This window comes from Carcharodon carcharias, chromosome 18 (genome assembly GCF_017639515.1).
Source record: "Carcharodon carcharias isolate sCarCar2 chromosome 18, sCarCar2.pri, whole genome shotgun sequence".
In the NCBI taxonomy this organism is placed as follows: domain Eukaryota; kingdom Metazoa; phylum Chordata; class Chondrichthyes; order Lamniformes; family Lamnidae; genus Carcharodon; species Carcharodon carcharias.
This window is the reverse complement of record NC_054484.1, coordinates 98,746,991-98,766,833: the sequence shown is the minus strand read 5'-3', so window position 1 is coordinate 98,766,833 and position 19,843 is coordinate 98,746,991. Positions and strand designations below refer to the sequence as shown.

At 44.1% G+C, this 19,843-nt stretch overlaps 1 protein-coding gene across 1 annotated transcript in view; it reads right to left on the bottom strand.

The window, feature by feature from the left end:
- The window catches only part of LOC121290490 (protein FAM124A), a 28,671-nt gene extending 20,074 nt beyond the window's left edge, over positions 1-8,597 (bottom strand). Inside the window, exon 1 of the mRNA XM_041210927.1 lies at positions 8,519-8,597. Coding sequence (XP_041066861.1) covers positions 8,519-8,597 — 79 coding nt within the window. The remainder of the gene's footprint in view (positions 1-8,518) is intronic.
- Positions 8,598-19,843: the final 11,246 nt, after the last annotated feature.

The following is a 19,843-nucleotide window of genomic DNA, read 5'->3' as shown; positions in this document are numbered from 1 at the left end:
ATTCAGAACGAACAAGCAAGTCAGTCTAAACCCCTGCCTGAATGACCGGTCCGTCTGTGTGGCTGGGAATCTGAAAATGATTGTTGACGAACACTCCCTGCATTCTTCTTTCAAGTTGGTACTCATCAGATAAGTGGCGTGAGCCCAGCTCCAAGAACAGCTGATGGTTTCTTTCAGCAGCAACAGAAAGGAAGGAAAGACATCTTACAATCCAAAAGCCTGTAAAGTCTCTCTTTCCAGCTCCTCCCTTGTTTTCTCTCTTTCTTCACCACTAATTCTGTCTTCACTATTTAAATGTAAGGGTCTGGTCCCAGTTAAAATCAACAGAGGTAGAACCAATTGGTTTGGAGAGTTAGCATCATGCCTGCTCTACAACCTCTGAAAGATTATTTGACCATTTTCATTTCTCTACCTTTGAACTGCCTTTTAATATAGTTTTGCTTCCGCAACAGCACATGATCCTGCTTGAAGACCTAATATTAAATCTGAACTATGTCAAAATGTGCCGAGCACCTTCTCAGAAATTAGGCTGGATGTAAATTGTGCTGCTGATTTGCTATCATCCATTTTGTGACAGCACCAAAACCACTTTCAAACCCCAATCAGTCTCTGTGCTCCTTCAATTCTGGCTTCTGGAGAATCCCCAATTTTCATTGCTCCTCTCCATGGGCATTCAGCTTCCCCAGCCCTGAGCTCAGGAATTCCCTCCCTAAACTGTTTTACCGTCCATTAACATAGGAGCAGGTATAGGCCATTTGACCCATCGTGCCCACTCCACCATTCAATCAGGTCATACCTTAACACCACTTTTCCAAGCTATCCCCATATCCCTGATGTTATCGATTTCTGTCGTGAACATGCTCAATGATTGAGCTTCCACAGCCCTCAGTGGTAGAGAATTCCAAAGATTCACCACCCTCTGAGTGAAGAAATACCTCCTCATCTCAGTCTTAAATGGCCTACCCCTTATCCTGAGAATGTGAGCCTGGCTCTAGACTCACTATCCTACCTGCATCTACTCTATCACACCCTGTAAGAATTTTGTAAGTTTAAGCTGGTCCCTTTAACCTACCTTGAAGACCAAGCTTTTAGTCACCTGTCCTCATCTCCTGGTGTGACCTGGTGCTAAATTGTCTGATAACACTTCTGTGGAACATCCCAAGTCATTTTACTGTGTTAAATGTGCTATATTGTACTAGTTGCTGTTGTTCCACTAGACTGTTGAGTTAGCAATGCCCCTTTTTTGAAAAATCTCTTATCAGGATTTTTGCAATGACACTACTTTATGCAAGTGATTAGTAACAGAAAATGAAGTATGTATTGGCAATGGAAAATGAAAACCAAGAACTTGACATTGGAACAACACTGGAACTGTCACATGGGGTCCTGACTGTTTGAGAAGGATGAGAGCAATCATCTTTAATCTCGCTTCACTTACAAGAGTAAGTTTGCTTGACTCTGATCTTGGTGTGGGATTTCAAAAATCAATGGAAACACAGTTTGGAGACTTAGATGCAGCGATTATAAGCCTTGAACTGAGGTGGCCCCCAACTTTCTGGCATCAGATTCTCCAGACTGCACAGCTGCCGCATGAGTTTCCTTACTGAGAACGCTACAAAACTTACCTCATGGATTTGATGAATAATCGTCGTGCATCAATGTTCTATTTTCCTCACTGCTTTGCACTGAACAAAATGACCCATTCAAGGTTACCAATTTGTCAAGTCCTTAACCCTTCTGGAGAATCCTGGACTTCTGAATGTACCCCGAGCTGTCAGAGAACTGGTAAGAACAACATTTAATGATCTGCAAGAGTGGCAGGTACACTGGACATCTATCTGTTTTTTTTTTAAGCTACACCAAATAGACATTGCATTTATAACGACAACATACATACATATACATATATATAGATATATAGGCTTTGAAAGAGTTGCCAGAATGATATCAGGTCTTCAAAGGGTTAAATTATGAGGACAGGTTGCATTAGCTTAGTTTGTGTCCTTTGAGTTTAGTAGGCCAAAAGGTGTTTGTTTAAAATGATAAAAGGATTTGATAAAGTAGATACTGGGAAGCTATTTCCTCTGAAGGGAATGCAGAGCAAGGGAACAGAATCTTAAAATTAGAGCCAGGTTGTTTAGGATTAAGTTAGGGAAGCACATTTTCCAGAAAGTGTAGTGGAAATCTTGAATTTCCCAAAAGGCTCTTGATGCTGTGGCAATTTAATACTGGAGATCAGAGTTTTGGGTGAGATGGACAAAATGTGGTGGGGGTGTATATGGAATTGAGGCGCAGATCAGCCATGATCAAATTGAACAGTGGAACATGCTTGAAGGGCAGAATGGACCAGTCCTTTCCCCTCAACTGGCCAATTCCTTTTCCTGCCTTGGTCTCAGAACAATGAGGGCCAGGTCTGATGTCACCTAGTGGCACTTTGTTGCAAGGAGGACACACAAAGACTGCGAAGGAACGTAGACAGGCTAAATGATTGGACAAGAATGTGGAAAGTCGAGTATAATGTGAGAAAATTTGAAATTATCCACTTTGGTAGAGAGAGTGGAAACGCAGAATATGCATGAATGTTACTTGTCACTTGTCAGCCCAAGCCTAGGTATTGTCCAGGTCTTGCTGCATTTGGACATGGACTGCTTCAGTATCTGAGGAGTTGCAAATGGTGCTGAACATTGTGCAGTCATCAGCGAATATCCCCACTTCTGACCTTATGATGGAAGGAGGGTAATTGTTGAAGCAGCTGAAGATGATTAGGCTGAGGACACTATCCTGAGGAACTCCTGCAGTGATGTCCTGGAGCTGAGATGACTGAACTCCAACAACCACAACCATCTTCCTTTGTGCTAGGTATGACTCCAACCAGTGGAGAGTTTTCCCCCTGATTCCCATTGACTCTAGTTTTGCTAGGACTCCTTGATACTACACTTGGTCAAATTTTGCCCTGATGTCAAGGGCACTTAGTGCCCCTGCTTCTATTTCTTATGTGCTACTGATGCCCTGTCAGAGATCATCTAATACAGTAGAGACTAGGCATTAAATTTGTAAGGACTGTCCTATTCTGTTAGATGTTTACCCACTTTCTCAATCCCAATGGTTGACATTTGACAGCCTTATTTATTGTGCCTTCCCAGGAGCCTAGTATGATGGCCTTTGCTATTGGCGGAACATTCACACTAACAGCTGTGTTAGCTTGGAGTGCTTTTGACACGGTAATGGTGCTAAACCTGTGTGGTGTAGATTGATGTTAAAGCCTAAACTCACTCTCTAGGAAGTGAAGTGGGTGAGACTCCCATTTGTAGGAGGCCTTGCTTCCCTTCTCTCCAGTTTCAGGTTGGCCTCGTTGCTGGTTAGTACAATAACTGCATTGCTGGATAAGAAAGAAAGAACTTAAATTACATAAAGTACCTTTCATCACTTCAGGTTGTCCCAAAATGCTTTCCAGCTAATGAAGTACTTTCAACTGTATTTGGAAATGCTGCAGCCAATTTGCACACAGCAAACTCCCACAAACAGCATTGAGATAATGATCAGATAATGTTTATGATGTTGATTGAGGGATAAATATTGGCCAGGATATTGGGAAAACTCTCCTGTTCTTCTTCAAAATAGTGTCACAGGATCTTTTATGTCCACCCAAGAGAGCAGACGTGGCCTCAGTTTAACATTTCATCCAAAAGACACCACCTCTAAGAGTGCAGTACTAAGAGTGTTACAGAAAATCTAGGCTAGCATAAATGCCTGGAGTGGGGCTTGCACCCACAGCCTTCTGACTCAAAGAGATGAGAGTGTTACAACTGAGCCATGGTTGATACCAAAATGGCAGTATAACAGCAGGCTATAGTTAAACAAGCCAAACCTCAAAATCTAGAGCTTGTATCAATGCACAAGTCTTCTGCGTTAGTCAGTATTAATTGTCTCCCTGAATCCAATGTTGTGTGCCTTTGTGATTGGCTTTTTGTTGGAAGGATAGTTGGCAGCCCTCCTTTGACAGGGGCTGTGTGTGTCTATCTCCACCAGCTCTGAGGAGTGAAAAACAAACAGAGGCACACAGTTCAAAGCACAGTGTACAATGCAGTCATTTAAATGGAAGGTTACACATCCAACCATGAAAAACATCTTTTGTCTAAGAAGGATGGCACTAAACACTGAAGTGATGGAAGGGAGAGTAACCAACAAGCACCAATACAGTTCAGAAACCCAATCTTCTGACAAGGCCCAGCCTTCACATGGGGATCTGAATACAATTATGATCCTGCATTGTTTCACAAGGACACTTAATTAAACAAATTAAATGCATCTTTTTTTCCCTAGCTATTTTGCACATATAAAACACAAAGAAAACCTGTTGTAGGTTACACGGGATCCGAGTTATATTATGTAGCTCCTTAATCTGTTCACCACCTGTATTTGTTTGCTTCTATCACATATTGATTTCAATCATAAACGAGTTCCAAAAGATTCTAGTTTATAACTGAAGCTCAAAATGTGTCATTGACTTTGTTAATAAAATAATCTATAACAGGCATTGCTTTTAGTGTTTTAAACGAGGAGCAATGAAAGTATAGGCAACAGTTTTAAAACCCTCAACAGGGGTGCATACAAACAGCAGTCAGCCAACCAATTAATAGGCATTCAATCTATCTGTTAAATGGATTTCACCTAGAAATTTGAAAATCAGAGCTGCTGCATAAGTAAGCTCCTCTTACTCATTTCATATACATTTATAAACAATAACTTACATTTATATAGTGCCTTTTACATAGTAAAATGTTCCAAGATGCCTCACAGGAGTATAATCAAATGAAAATTAACACTGAACTAAAGAGGCAGACCTGTGGACAGGCAACCAAAAGCATGGTCAAAGAGGTTTGTTCAAAGGAGAATCTCAAAGGATTGACAGGCAGAGGGGTTTAGGGAGGCAGTTCCAAAGCTTAGGGCCTGGACAGCTGAAGTCAAAACCTCAGTTTGTGAGGCAAAGGAAGTCAGGATGGGTGAAGGCCAGAGTTAGAAGATTGTAGAGATCTGAAAGGATTGTTGGGCTGGAGGAAGTTCCAGAGATAGGGAGAGGTGAGACCATTGAGGGATTTGAACACAAGGATGAGAATTCTAAAAATCTGGGTGCTGGTACACTGCAAGCCAATGTGGGTCAGCGAGCACAGGGGTGCTGGGTGCAGGGGACTTAGGGAAAGTTAGCAAGTGGGTTAATGTCTTTTCCATGCCTTTTTGGATCTTTGCATCACATTGTTACATGTTGCTGCATCACCTGTTGAACTACTTGTTAAACCATTATGAAAATGCATTTGGAGAAATGTCAGCATGTGATATTTTCGGTTAATGAATTCAGCGGTTGAGCATTGTACAATGCTTTAAGACATTAAAGATTATTACGTTTGCAGGATATCATGGTTTTTGATATATCCTAAAAGGAGCTCACTTTGAATCAGTTGTGAATTCCAGGCTGACATTTCAAACGCAGTACAGTGGGAGTGCTGCAATGCCCAGCTTGTCATATTTCAGATAGAGCATTAAACTGAGGACTCCTCTGGCCTTTCAGGCAGTCACAAAAGAGGAAGAGCATGAAGTTCTCACTGGTGTCATGACTAGCATTTTATTCCTCAGTCAACAGCACTAAAAAAAGAACAGATCATCTGGTCATTTTCATATTGATGATGGTGGGATCTTGCTGTGCAAAAATTGTCTGCCCCATTTCCCCAACAGTGACTATCCTTCAAAGCTATTTCCTAGGATGTTCCAAAGTGCTTCATAGCCAAAAGTCATGCAAGGTGCTATCTAACTGCAGGTTCTTTCTTTTCAAACAGGTCTCCAGCATGACTCACTGAACACTCTGCACCCAATCCCTTGTCCAGTGATCTTCTGATCTCTGCTGGCCGTGGACTGAGTTAGGTTAGGCTAATTGGGGATGACTGCAACTCGATTTTTGGCTGACTCGGTGTTAAATGGGGTCAAGCTAGGACCTGAGGAATGCCAGAGTAACTGGTTCCAAGCCTGAGTTGGGACCCACACAAACCCGCAGGTCAAATGTAGAGGCTGAAGATTGGTGAGGGAGCTTCCTGGGAGTGAAATGAAGGCGATCGACCAAAGCCATGTTGGGCCAAACACAAAATGATTCAGGATCATGACCTGCCCCTGACCCAAACCCCACCAACTGGCTTGATGTCAAACAAAGTGGCTGCTCACAAAAAAGGAGGGGATGAAATCTAGAGAGGCAGACAGCATTCCCAGGTGGCAGGTTTCAAGAGTGGTTTTTGTAGACGCTTGGGGGCAGAATTCCTGTTAGCTCTGCCAGACAAGGATGACACTTGGCACAAGCCATCCCAAAGTGATCAGAGAAAACAAAAATATAAAACCAATTCGCTCTCTTTTCCCATGCTTTTTGGGCGGCACAGTATATAAATATTTTATAAAAGCTCTTCCTCTTGGCCCGCACCCAAACCTTGCAATGTCATACAAGTATGTTCAGATTAACTTATGCTGGCTTCTCCAGCACTGATCATGTGAACTGGTCCCCCAGACATTTCCTGATGCCCTCACATATGCCAGAGCTGTTCCATCAACCTAGGCTGATACTCCACTTCAGTACTGAGGGATTGCTGCACTATTGGAGGTGCTGTCTGTGGAGTATTTCAGGTGGATGTAAAATATCTCTTGGCATTATTTCTAAAAAGAGCAGAGGAATTATCCCTGTGTCCCGGTCAATTATTTATCCTTCAACCAACATCACTAAAACAAATGATCTAATCATTATCACATTGCTGTTTATGGAAGCTTACTATATACAAATTGGTTGCTCTTTTTCCTGCATTACAACAGTAACTGCCCTGAAGTTGTGAAAAGTGTTATATAAATACAAGTTCATTATTTCTTTACTATTCTTACTGCAAATCATCTGTTGAACTCTCAGCTCTCTCTCTGCTCATTGCACTTATATTTTTTTTGTGTTCTTTTGTATTATTGTTGTTGACATCTTTTGATGATCTGCTTCTATCACTGCTTGTTTGTCCCTACAACCACACCCCCAATCCATCTCTCTCTCTCTCTCTCCGCCCCCCACACACACACCTTAAACCAGCTTATATTTCAACTCTTTCTTGGACTCGAACTCAAGTTCTGTCGAAGGGTCATGAGGACTTGAATCATCAACTCTTTTCTTCTCCGCCGATGCTGCCAGACCTGCTGAGTTTTTCCAGGTAATTCTGTTTTTGTTTTTGTTTTGGATTTCCGGCATCCGCAGTTTTTTTGTTTTTATATATATATTTTTTTAAAATTCATTTACAGGATGTAGGCTTCGCTGGATAGACCAGCATTTATTGCCCATCCCTAATTGCCCTTGAGAAGGTGTTAGTGAGCTGCCTTTTTGAACCGCTGCAGGCCATGTGGTGTAGGTACACCCACAGTGCTGTTAGGGAGGCAGTTCCAGGATTTTGACCCAGTGACAGTGGGTAAATGCCTCCTAAATGTACCACTTTTCTTACTTATTTTGTTTAGGTGTCTGGTTTATTCTGAGGAAGTCTTGTGGTGCAGTGGGTAGTGTCCCTGCCTCTAAGCCAGAAGCTCTGGGTTCAAGTCTCACTCCAGCACTTGATGGCCAAGACTAAACAGATTTAGTGTCAACCTCTAAATCCTGTCAATAGCATGTTGTAAGAGCAGGAGAGGTTCCTGGTCAGCCAAGTGACGGAAAGAAAGTTGAAGTCTCTACCATCACTATCCATTGCTCTGAACTACATTGTGCGTACAAAAGTGTATGTTGCCTCAGCAACTTGGACCCCCTGAGTGAACTGTAACTCACCAGCACCATCTGGTTTCTTCTGCCTATAGCTGCTGATCGATACACCTAATCCTTGATCTTGCATCACCCCCACATTTCTTGAAGGCTGTTTGTAAAGTTGTCAACATGAGTTCAAATCTTACCATTGGCAGTTTGAGAATCTGAATTTAATGTGTTTATTTAAAATCTGGAAACAAAAAGCTGGCAAAAGTGACGGGGAAACAGTTGGATTGTTATAAAAACCCAACTGCAAGTATTTCTTTAGGGAAGGAAAGTTTCATCTTTACCCAGTCTGGTCTATATTTGACTCCAGTCCCATGCCAAAGCACCCGAGTTATAACTGGCCTCTAAATTGGACTAGCAACTCACTCAGTTGCAGAAACATACTACTGTGGTTAAAGTAGATAGCCCATCGCCACCATCTCACCACATCTAACAATGGGCAATAAATGCCAGTCTTAACAGTGACACCTGCGTTCCAAGCACGAATTAAAAGAACAGTCATTTGTGTTTTGAGTTCTACAGCTAACACTGTAGAACTGAACCCTCTTAGAGTTTCACTCTCTTTGCCATGTTAATTTTCTTAAATCTTCCAGCAGGTTGTGCCAGGCCCATCAGCAACCCTTCCTTCCCATGGTGCACAAGCACGGTCAAAGTTACCTGGCCCGCAGGAACGTTGGACCTAGAGATAATTTCTCAGGGAATTATCATCCTACTTACAGGAGCAAACAGTTTCAGCTGCCTCTGGATACATCGAATAACCAGACTTGAAATTCAGCAGACCCTTGCCACCGACCATAATATAAGCAACCATCAATTGGAAAAGTTCCAGTCCAGGAGATGCTAGTTTATTTCCTTTTAAGTTGGCTTATCTGACTCATAAATAGGTGCACTGATCTGTCAGTGCTGCATCATGTCCTTTGTAGTAAAGTACTTTGGGATGCTGAGGTCATGAAAGGTGCTATATAAATGCAATTTAAGAGCATAAGTAATAAGAACAGGAGTAGGCCATATAGCCACTTGAGCCTGCTCCACCATTCAGCGAGACCATGACTGATCTTTGACCTCAAGCCCCCTTTTACGCCTGATCCCCGCATCCCTCGATTCCCTCAGAGTCGAAAATTTTATCTCAACCTCAGATATACTCAACAACTGAGCATCCAGGGTCCTCTGGCACAGAGAATTCCAAAAGTATTTTTCCTTCACTCATGTGTCCTCACTACAAAGCCTACAAAAAGGAGTGAAACCAGACGGACCACCCAGCACAGAACTAGGCACTGGAAATGACAACGGCAAACCCAGTTCTATCGACACTGCAAAATCCTCCTTACTAATATCTGGTGGGTCAGTGCCAAAATTGGGAGAGCTGTCTCACAGATTAGTTAAAGCAGCAGCCCGATACAGTCATACTCAGAATCACACCTTACAGACAATTTCCCTGACATCACCATCACCACCCTGGGTATGCCCTGTCCCACCGACAGGACAGAGACAGCAGAGGTGGCAGCAGAGTGGTATACTCTCGGGAGAGAATGGTCTCGGGAGTCCTCAACATCAACTCTGGCATCTGGTCAAACACGGGCAAGGAGACCTCCTGCCGGTTACCACCTACTGCCCCCCCATCCCCCCCACCCCACAGCTGATGAATCAGTGTTCCTCCATGTTGAACAACACTTGGAGGAAGCACTGTGAGTGGTTAGGTCACAGAATACACTCTGGGTGGAGGACTTCAATGTCCATCACCAAGAGTGGCTCAGTAGTACCACTACTGACCGAGCTGGACGAGACTGGATCTGTGGCATTTGGTGAATGAACCAACAAGGGGGAAAAATCTACTTTACCTTATCCTCACCAATCTACCTGTCACAGAACAAAAACAGAATTACCTGGAAAAACTCAGCAGGTCTGGCAGCATCGGCGGAGAAGAAAAGAGTTGACGTTTCGAGTCCTCATGACCCTTCGACAGAACTTGCGTTCGAGTCCAAGAAAGAGTTGAAATATAAGCTGGTTTAAGGTGTGTGTGTGGGGGGCGGAGAGAAAGAGAGACAAAGAGGTGGGGGGGGGGGTGGTTGTGGTTGTAGGGACAAACAAGCAGTGATAGAAGCAGATCATCAAAAGATGTCAACGACAATAGTACAATAGAACACATAGGTGTTAAAATTAAAGTTGGTGATATTATCTAAACGAATGTGCTAATTAAGAATGGATGGTAGGGCACTCAAGGTATAGCTCTAGTGGGGTTTTTTTTTATTATATAATGGAAATAGGTGGGAAAAGGAAGATCTTTATAATTTATTGGAAAAAAAAGGGAAGGGGGAAACAGAAAGGGGGTGGGGATGGGGGAGGTAGCTCACGACCTAAAGTTGTTGAATTCAATATTCAGTCCGGAAGGCTGTAAAGTCCCTAGTCGGAAGATGAGGTGCTGTTCCTCCAGTTTGCGTTGGGCTTCACTGGAACAATGCAGCAAGCCAAGGACAGACATGTGGGCAAGAGAGCAGGGTGGAGTGTTGAAATGGCAAGCGACAGGGAGGTTTGGGTCATTCTTGCGGACAGACCGCAGGTGTTCTGCAAAGCGGTCGCTCAGTTTACGTTTGGTCTCTCCAATGTAGAGGAGACCAGATTGGGAGCAACGAATGCAGTAGACTAAGTTGGGGGAAATGCAAGTGAAATGCTGCTTCACTTGAAAGGAGTGTTTGGGTCCTTGGACGGTGAGGAGAGAGGAAGTGAAGGGGCAGGTGTTGAATCTTTTGCGTGGGCATGGGGTGGTGCCATAGGAGGGGGTTGAGGAGTAGGGGGTGATGGAGGAGTGGACCAGGGTGTCCCGGAGGGAGCGATCCCTACGGAATGCCGATAAGGGGGGTGAAGGGAAGATGTGTTTGGTGGTGGCATCATGCTGGAGTTGGCGGAAATGGCAGAGGATGATCCTTTGAATGCGGAGGCTGGTGGGGTGATAAGTGAGGACAAGGGGGACCCTATCATGTTTCTGGGAGGGAGGAGAAGGCGTGAGGGCAGATGCGCGGGAGATGGGCTGGACACGGTTGAGGGCCCTGTCAACGACCGTGGGTGGAAAACCTCGGTTAAGGAAGAAGGAGGACATGTCAGAGGAACTGTTTTTGAATGTAGCATCATCGGAACAGATGCGACGGAGGCGAAGGAACTGAGAGAATGGGATGGAGTCCTTACAGGAAGCGGGGTGTGAGGAGCTGTAGTCGAGATAGCTGTGGGAGTCGGTGGGTTTGTAATGGATATTGGTGGACAGTCTATCACCAGAGATTGAGACAGAGAGGTCAAGGAAGGGAAGGGAAGTGTCAGAGATGGACCACGTGAAAATGATGGAGGGGTGGAGATTGGAAATCATTTTCACGTGGTCCATCTCTGACACTTCCCTTCCCTTCCTTGACCTCTCTGTCTCAATCTCTAGTGATAGACTGTCCACCAATATCCATTACAAACCCACCGACTCCCACAGCTATCTCGACTACAGCTCCTCACACCCCGCTTCCTGTAAGGACTCCATCCCATTCTCTCAGTTCCTTCGCCTCCGTCGCATCTGTTCCGATGATGCTACATTCAAAAACAGTTCCTCTGACATGTCCTCCTTCTTCCTTAACCAAGGTTTTCCACCCACGGTCGTTGACAGGGCCCTCAACCGTGTCCGGCCCATCTCCCGCGCATCCGCCCTCACGCCTTCTCCTCCCTCCCAGAAACATGATAGGGTCCCCCTTTTCCTCGCTTATCACCCCACCAGCCTCCGCATTCAAAGGATCATCCTCCGCCATTTCCGCCAACTCCAGCATGATGCCACCACCAAACACATCTTCCCTTCACCCCCCTTATCGGCATTCCGTAGGGATCGCTCCCTCCGGGACACCCTGGTCCACTCCTCCATCACCCCATACTCCTCAACCCCCTCCTATGGCACCACCCCATGCCCACGCAAAAGATGCAACACCTGCCCCTTCACTTCCTCTCTCCTCACCGTCCAAGGACCCAAACAATCCTTTCAAGTGAAGCAGCATTTCACTTGCATTTCCCCCAACTTAGCCTACTGCATTCGTTGCTCCCAGTGTGGTCTCCTCTACATTGGAGAGACCAAACGTAAACTGGGCGACCGCTTTGCAGAACACCTGCGGTCTGTCTGCAAGAATGACCCAAACCTCCCTGTCGCTTGCCATTTCAACACTCCACCCTGCTCTCTTGCCCACATGTCTGTCCTTGGCTTGCTGCATTGTTCCAGTGAAGCCCAACGCAAACTGGAGGAACAGCACCTCATCTTCCGACTAGGGACTTTACAGCCTTCCGGACTGAATATTGAATTCAACAACTTTAGGTCGTAAGCTCCCTCCCCCATCCCCACCACCTTTCTGTTTCCCCCTTCCCTTTTTTTTCCAATAAATTATAAAGATCTTCCTTTTCCCACCTATTTCCATTATATAATAAAAAAAAACCCCACTAGAGCTATACCTTGAGTGCCCTACCATCCATTCTTAATTAGCACATTCGTTTAGATAATATCACCAACTTTAATTTTAACACCTATGTGTTCTATTGTACTATTGTCGTTGACATCTTTTGATGATCTGCTTCTATCACTGCTTGTTTGTCCCTACAACCACACCCCGCCCCCCCCTCCACCTCTTTGTCTCTCTATCTCTCCGCCCCCCCCCACACACACACCTTAAACCAGCTTATATTTCAACTCTTTCTTGGACTCGAACGCAAGTTCTGTCGAAGGGTCATGAGGACTCGAAACGTCAACTCTTTTCTTCTCCGCCGATGCTGCCAGACCTGCTGGGTTTTTCCAGGTAATTCTGTTTTTGTTTTGGATTTCCAGCATCTGCAGTTTTTTTTTTTGTTTTTATACCTGTCACAGATGCAGCTGTTCATGACAGTGTCGGTAGGAGTGACCACCACACAGTCCTTGTTGAGACAAAGTCCTGTCTTCAATTGAGGATACCTTCCATTGTGTTGTGTGGCACTATCACTGTGCTGAATGGGATAGATTTCAAACAGATCTAACAACTCAAAACTGTGCACTGTGGGCCATCAGCTGCAACAGAATTGTGCTCAACCACAATCTGTAACCTCATGGCCTGGCATATCCCCAATCTACCATTGCCACCCAACTGTGGGATCAACCCTGGTTCAATGAAGAGTGCAGGAGGGCATTACAGGAGCCGCACCAGGCATACCTAAAAATGAGGTGTCAACCTGGTGAAGCTATAACACAGGACTACTTGCATGCCAAACAGCATAAGCAGTAAGTGATAGACAGAGCTAAGCAATCTCACAACCATTGGATCAGATCGAAGCTCTGTAGTCCCACCACATCCAGTTGTGAATGGTGATGGACAATTAAACAACTCACTGGAGGAGGAGGCTCCACAAATATTCCCAACCTTGATGATGGAGGAACCCAGCACATCAGTGCAAAAGATAAAGCTGAACATCTGCAACAATCCTCAGCCAGAAGTGCCGAGTGGATGGTCCATCTCGGCCTCCTCTGGAGGTCCCCAGCATCACAGATGCCAGTCCTCAGCCAATTCAATTCACTCCATGTGAATCAAGAAAGGGCTGAAGGCACTGGATACGCAAAGGCTATGGGTACTGACATCATGCCGGCATTAGTACTGAAGACTTGTGCTCCAGAACTTGCCACACCCCTAGCCAAGCTGTTCCAGTGCAGCTATAATACTGGCATGTACCTGGCTATTGTCCAGGTGGAAAATTGTCCAGGTATGTCCTGTACACAAAAAGCAGGACAAATCCAACCCGACCAATTACCGCACCGTCAGTCTACTCTCCATCATCAATAAAGTGATGGAAGGGGTTGCTGACAGTGCTATCAAGAGGGACTTACTCAACAATAACCTGCACACAGATGCTCAGCTCTTGACCTCATTACAACGTTAGTCCAAACATGGACAAAACAGCTGCATTCCTGAGGTGAGATGAGAGTGACTACCCTTGATATCAAGGCAGCTTTTCACTGAGTTTGGCATCAAGGAGCCTGAGCAAAACTGGAGTCAATGGGAATCAGGGGAAAATTCTCTGCCTAACAGCACTGTGGATGTACATACACTACAGGGACTGCAGCGGTTCAAGGTGGCTTCACGGTAATAAATGCTGGCCTAGCCAGCGACACCCACATCCCATGAATGAAAATAAAAATAATCCACAACGTGGAAGGCAAATTTCTAAACTGGATCTGTATGGAATAATAAGTTACATTTATCAAACAGTTATTTATTCCAGGGTAGACACTATGTCATCCAATTTTTAGATCAGTAAGGCAGCATTTTCCAGTTGTATATGATCAAGAATAGTTTGATTGTCCTCAGTATGGTCCTGTCCAAATTGCTCCTATCACTATAGTATATATGACAAGAAGAAAAATAAACTTATTGTACATCCTCTTAATACTCACTGCTTGTTGATGACATTTGACTGTAGTCTGATCTGAAATAGAAGCAGTGACAGTTTTAGTACATCATATCAGTCATTTGGAAGCTCTAGGTTACTGGCAAAGAGGTCTTGTGCTGCAGTGGGTAGTGTCCCTACCTCTGGACTAGAAGCTCTGGGTTCAAGTCCCCCAGGACCTGTAAGGCTGTGGAAGGTACTTGCATAATGTGGCAAAACAGGTTGATTATCAGCCTGTAAATCCTTCCAACGTGCCTGATATCAGGCAGTACAAGTGGGAGAGTTTCCTGGTCAACCATAATTTTTTTTTTGGAAAAATATACTTTATTCATAAAATATTTGAAAGAACATTACAAAACATTTCTAAATGGCCATCACAAAAAGTGCAATTATATTTAACCTTTACACACAGATCACGAGGTGCTTCAATACAATTAATGAATATTACAATCATTTCAATATGGTCATTACAGTCAGACAGTGCAATGGTATTGGAGTTATCAACATACATCATGTTGCACTCTGAGGTGCTTCAACACAATTATGATACAATTAGTATTCAATGCATACATTCATTGTGAGCCGTACAGCCTGAGGGGTCTATACCTCTCCCAGCCCCTCTGTGCCCTATGGCAGAAAGGTCTTAGACAGCGACCTTTCACCATTGGGCCTTTACAGTGCCTGCCCCAAGCTTTAGTGCCCCTCAGCACGTAGTCCTGGACCTTGGAATGTGCCAGTCTGCAACACACAGTCAGGGACAACTCTTTGCACTGGAAGACCAACAAGTTTCGGGCAGACCAAAGAGCGTCTTTCACTGAGTTGATGATCCTCCAGCTGCAGTTGATGTTTGTCTCGGTGTGTGTCCCTGGGAACAGTCCGTAGAGCACACAGTCCTGTGTTACAGCACTGCTCGGGATAAACCTCGACAGAAACCACTGCATCTCTCTCCAGACCTTCTTTGCAAAGGCACATTCCAAAAGGAGGTGAACAACGGTCTCGTCCCCACCACAGCCACCTCGAGGGCAACATGCAGAGTGGGTGAGACTCCTGGTGTGTTGGAAGGATCTGACAGGGAGGGCCTTTATCACCACCAGCCAAGCTACATCTTGGTGCTTGTTGGAAAGTTCTGGCGATGAGGCATTCTGCCAAATGACTTTGACAGTCTGCTCGGGGAACCATCCACAGGATCCACCATCTCTGTTTCCCACAGGACCTCTAAGACGTTATGTGCCGACCACTGCCTGATGGACTTGTGGTCAAAGGTGTTTCTCTGCATAAATTTTTCCACGAGGGACAGGTGGTACGGCGCAGTCCAACTACTTGGAGTGTTCCGCGGCAGCGTGGCCAGACCCATCCTTCACAACACCGGGAACAGGTAGAACCTCAGCATGAAGTGACACTTGGTGTTTATGTACCAAGGGTCTATGCACAACTTGATGCAGCCGCACACAAGGGGATCAGCCATACTACAGAAGACAACAGCAAACACCTGCAGTACTTTGTCAAGCATATTTGTGGACCAATCCAGTTGAAGGCCATGGTCACCAGCACCTCTTAGGACCATAGTACCTGTAGGAGGAAGGGATGGTTACAGGTACTGCTGAAAGTCAGTTCCTGGAATCTGGGTCAATATGTTAGTGCAAGGGGCAGGGCCTGTTCTGTTGGGTTATTTAAATTATAGCATAATACAGGTGTCAGGCAGTTAAAATACTGCTATTCAAAATAAGTGTAAGTGAGGGATGTTACAAACTGTGAAAAGAAAAGCTGGGATGGCCAGTGAAGGTAATCCATTAATGTTGGATTACAGCCTTAAACTCGCTCCTTCTCTGTATGTTTTCTTTGATTCTATATAATGCAGCAATGTCTATGTTTTAAATAACCTTGGCCTTGTGACTTATAAAAAAAAACAGCTTATGGCTGGGTTGGGGAATGGATTAGGATCACAAGTTTCATAGTGATACCACTTCTGAAGGTACTGAGCTCACCTCGAGTGCTGCTCACCTCACAAGTTCTCTCTCAAAACCAATGCAGCAAGTTAGTGGGAAACAATATATCCACCTGCATTGTACAATCAGCTTGTCAAAACTCTCAACTCAATCAACTGCTATACCCACTGTGTTGCATTATCATTTCTCTCGTCATTTCAATTCATTTCTATTTTTTTTGTTAAATGGACCAGCAAAAACAACGTGCATTTATGTAGCATCGTCAACATTGTAAAGCATCCCAAGGTACCTCACAGAGTGTTTGCAAACAAAATTTCACACATATAAAGAAATATTACACCATTAACCGAAGAGGTAGGCTTTAGGGAGTGATTTAAAATGGAGAGTGAGGGGTAGAGAGATGGAGCAGTTTAAGGAGGGAATTCTGGAGCTTGAGGCCCAAGCAGCTGAAAGCGCAGATGCCAACGGCAAAGTGATTAAAATCGATAATGTGCAAGAGTTCTCAGAGGGTAGTGAGGCTGGAGGAGGTTACAGAGGTAGGGAGGGGCGCAACCATAGAGCAATTTTAACACAAGGCTAACAATTTCAATCATTTTGTGAAGTTTTAAAATGTTTAAAGTACAAATTATGATTGCCATCAATTGAAGGCATCCATCATATTTAGTATTTTACAAGTACTCAGTTATGCAAGGTAAATTATTTGGTATAGATAACTAACCCTTGATTATATTACCTAAATATGTCCTTCCAAATCCATAGCAGGTAAACATAATGGTGCTACGTTAAACCTGCTGGTCAGGTAATAAAGAATATAAAATACTTATTGACGATTGTCTATCCCTGACCATGAGCAGCTGTCAGGGTAGATGATTTGTAACAGTGCCAAGGCTTAGGTCAGATATCAAGTCAAATCCTTGCACCAGATCTCAACTTGAAACAAGTCTTCAGGTTCCATTTTTAAGGCAGATACGAAAAATTTTAAGATGTCCTAAGGTTCTTTTTGCCCCTCATTGATCTCAAGGATAATGAAGGGACTGATGTTCAGCAGCTACCGCCAGCACTTGGATCAGTAGAAACAGGAGGTGGCCATTCAGTCACTCAAGCCTGTTCCGCCTTTCATTAGATCACGGCTGATCTGTATCTCGATTCCATGTACCTGCCTTTGCTCTATATCCCCTAAAATCTCACACTCCAATTGAACCCCAGCATCCACAGACTTTTGGGGAAAGAGAATTCCAAATTTCCAGTACCCTTTGTGTGGAAAGGCTCTTCCTGCTTTCACTCCTGAATGTCCTTGCTCCAATCTTAAGGTTGTGCCCCCTAGCTCTGGAATGCCCCATTGAGGAAGTAGCTTCTCGGCATCTATCCAATCAAATCCCTCAAACAATCATCCCTCGACTTTCTATATTAAATGGAATGCAAGCCAAATTTATGCAACTTGTCCTCATAATTTTACCCCTGAAGTGTAAGTGTCATCTGTGGCTCAGTGCTGTATATCATTTTTCACTCATCCATCTTGCCTCTGAATCAAAGATCGTTGGTTCCAGACCCACTCCAGAAACTTGAGTGCGTAATCCAGGATTGCACTCCAGTGCGGTGCTGAAGGAGTCCTGCACTTTTTTGTGGGGATGGGGCGGGGTGCCATTGTGGGGATAAGGGTGTCATCTTTCCAATAAGACATTAAACCGAGGGCTGTCTATTCTCTCCAGTGGACATAAAAGATTCCACAATACTATTCAAAGACGACCTGAGGAGATTTCCCCTGGTGTTCTGACTAACACTTATTCCTCAATCAGCATCCCTAAAATAGATTATATGCTCATCACTCCATTGCTGCTTGTGGGATCTTTCTGTGTGCAAATGGGTTGTGATTTCCCTATGTTATAACAGTGACTACACTTCAAAAAGTACTTAATCGATTGTCAAACATATTGGGACATGCTGAGATTGGGGAAAACACTGTGTAAACACAAGTCTTTCCACCTTTTTTTGTTCATAACTAAGAATTTCATTTTTCAAATTTTTAATGTTAGCCTAGAACCAACCACTCACCACAATCATTAAATTGAATTGGCATCTGGATGCTGGTGAGAGAGCGCTTCTGTATTGGTACATGTGGAGTGAACTGGAGGATGTATTAACTCACTCTGTAATTCACCAGAGTGGTTTCAAAAGCTGCAGGGCAGAGGTGTCATGAGAAACCCATAAGCTTAGTATTTGCTATATTATTATTAAGGAAATAGATACTAGGAAATGAATTCCAAGGATGTAATCTAATTGCTGGGCCTAGATAATGCTTATAGCTGATGGTAGCTTTCCTTCTGTGGCTTATGACATCATCCAAATCCCTTTGTCACATTCCAACCTTGCACCTCACTCCCAGGTATCCATTATTGTCAGTTTTTTTAAACATTGAACCAACGAGGCTGCTTGCAAACACATACAAATGCATGATCATCAGTTTATTGCACCAGTGCACCATAAAATGACTCAAGGACAACTTACATTGAGATAGCACCTTTAACATGGTCAAATATCTGAAGGTGCTTAGAAAGTGAGCCAAAGCAGGGGATACAAAAGCTTCGTCAAAGAGCCAGGTTTGTAAGAATTTCTGAATGGAGGAGGAGTGAGAGGTAGAAAGGCAAAGAGGTTTGGGCAAGGAATTCCAGAGTTTATGACATAGATGGGTGAAGGCACGGCCGCCAATACTGGGGCAAAGGAAGTGTGGGATTCACAAGAGGCCGGAATTGCAGGAACGCAGAGATCTCATGAGGGGTGTAGGGCCGGAGGAAGCTACGGAGACATGAATGGGCGATGTTTTCCAGGGATTTGAAAATCATGGCACTGGTGGACCCAGGAGCCAATGTAGGTCAGCGAGCACAGAGGTGATTGGTAAATGGGACTTGATGCAGGTTAGGATATGGGCACCATGTGGATGAGCTCACCTTTATGGAGGTTGGAAGATGGAAGGTCAGCTAGGAGACAATATCTTAGAGATAATACAAACTTTGATGCTATTGAACAAAAGCTCCGACATCTACAATAGTTCCATCTCCTTTGTTTTAAGAATGTTGCCTCCTAGTGCCAGGTTACCTTTGAGTTACAGAGCCTGAATTGTGGGGCTCTTATCTGTGAACTGGTGCGCACTACATGTTACCGATTGTATTATACTCAAACAGTTGCGCCATTCATTCTTGACAGTGAAATCTAACCCCTATGTTCACTGTAGGCCATCCTGTTTCTCATATAACCATTTAGTCACAGCTTCACTCCATGACATGCTCCAGAGATTACCTAGAGCCCCACACCTGCCAGTGACAGATAGCTGCAATTCTTTTTAACAAGCCTAACTTGTTACAGCTTTCGCAGGCTGGAGATGTGAGAGACATATTTAGAGAGAGAGAGATTTATATAACATATATAAATAAAAACACATAATCCATTTAAATAAATAAAACTCAAAGACTTTGTTCCTGTGGGTGTGTATACTGTTATTTACGAGGGAAATGTCTTTCAAGTAGGGACCTCATTTCGTTCACAGCACATGCCCCAGGGACCGGTTAAACGTATCGGTTACCAGGACTGGCAATTATTTTGTCTGCCCCTCTCTCTCACTTACAGGCACACACACACAGTGACAATCTCACAAAGAGACATGCAGATACAAACATATAACACT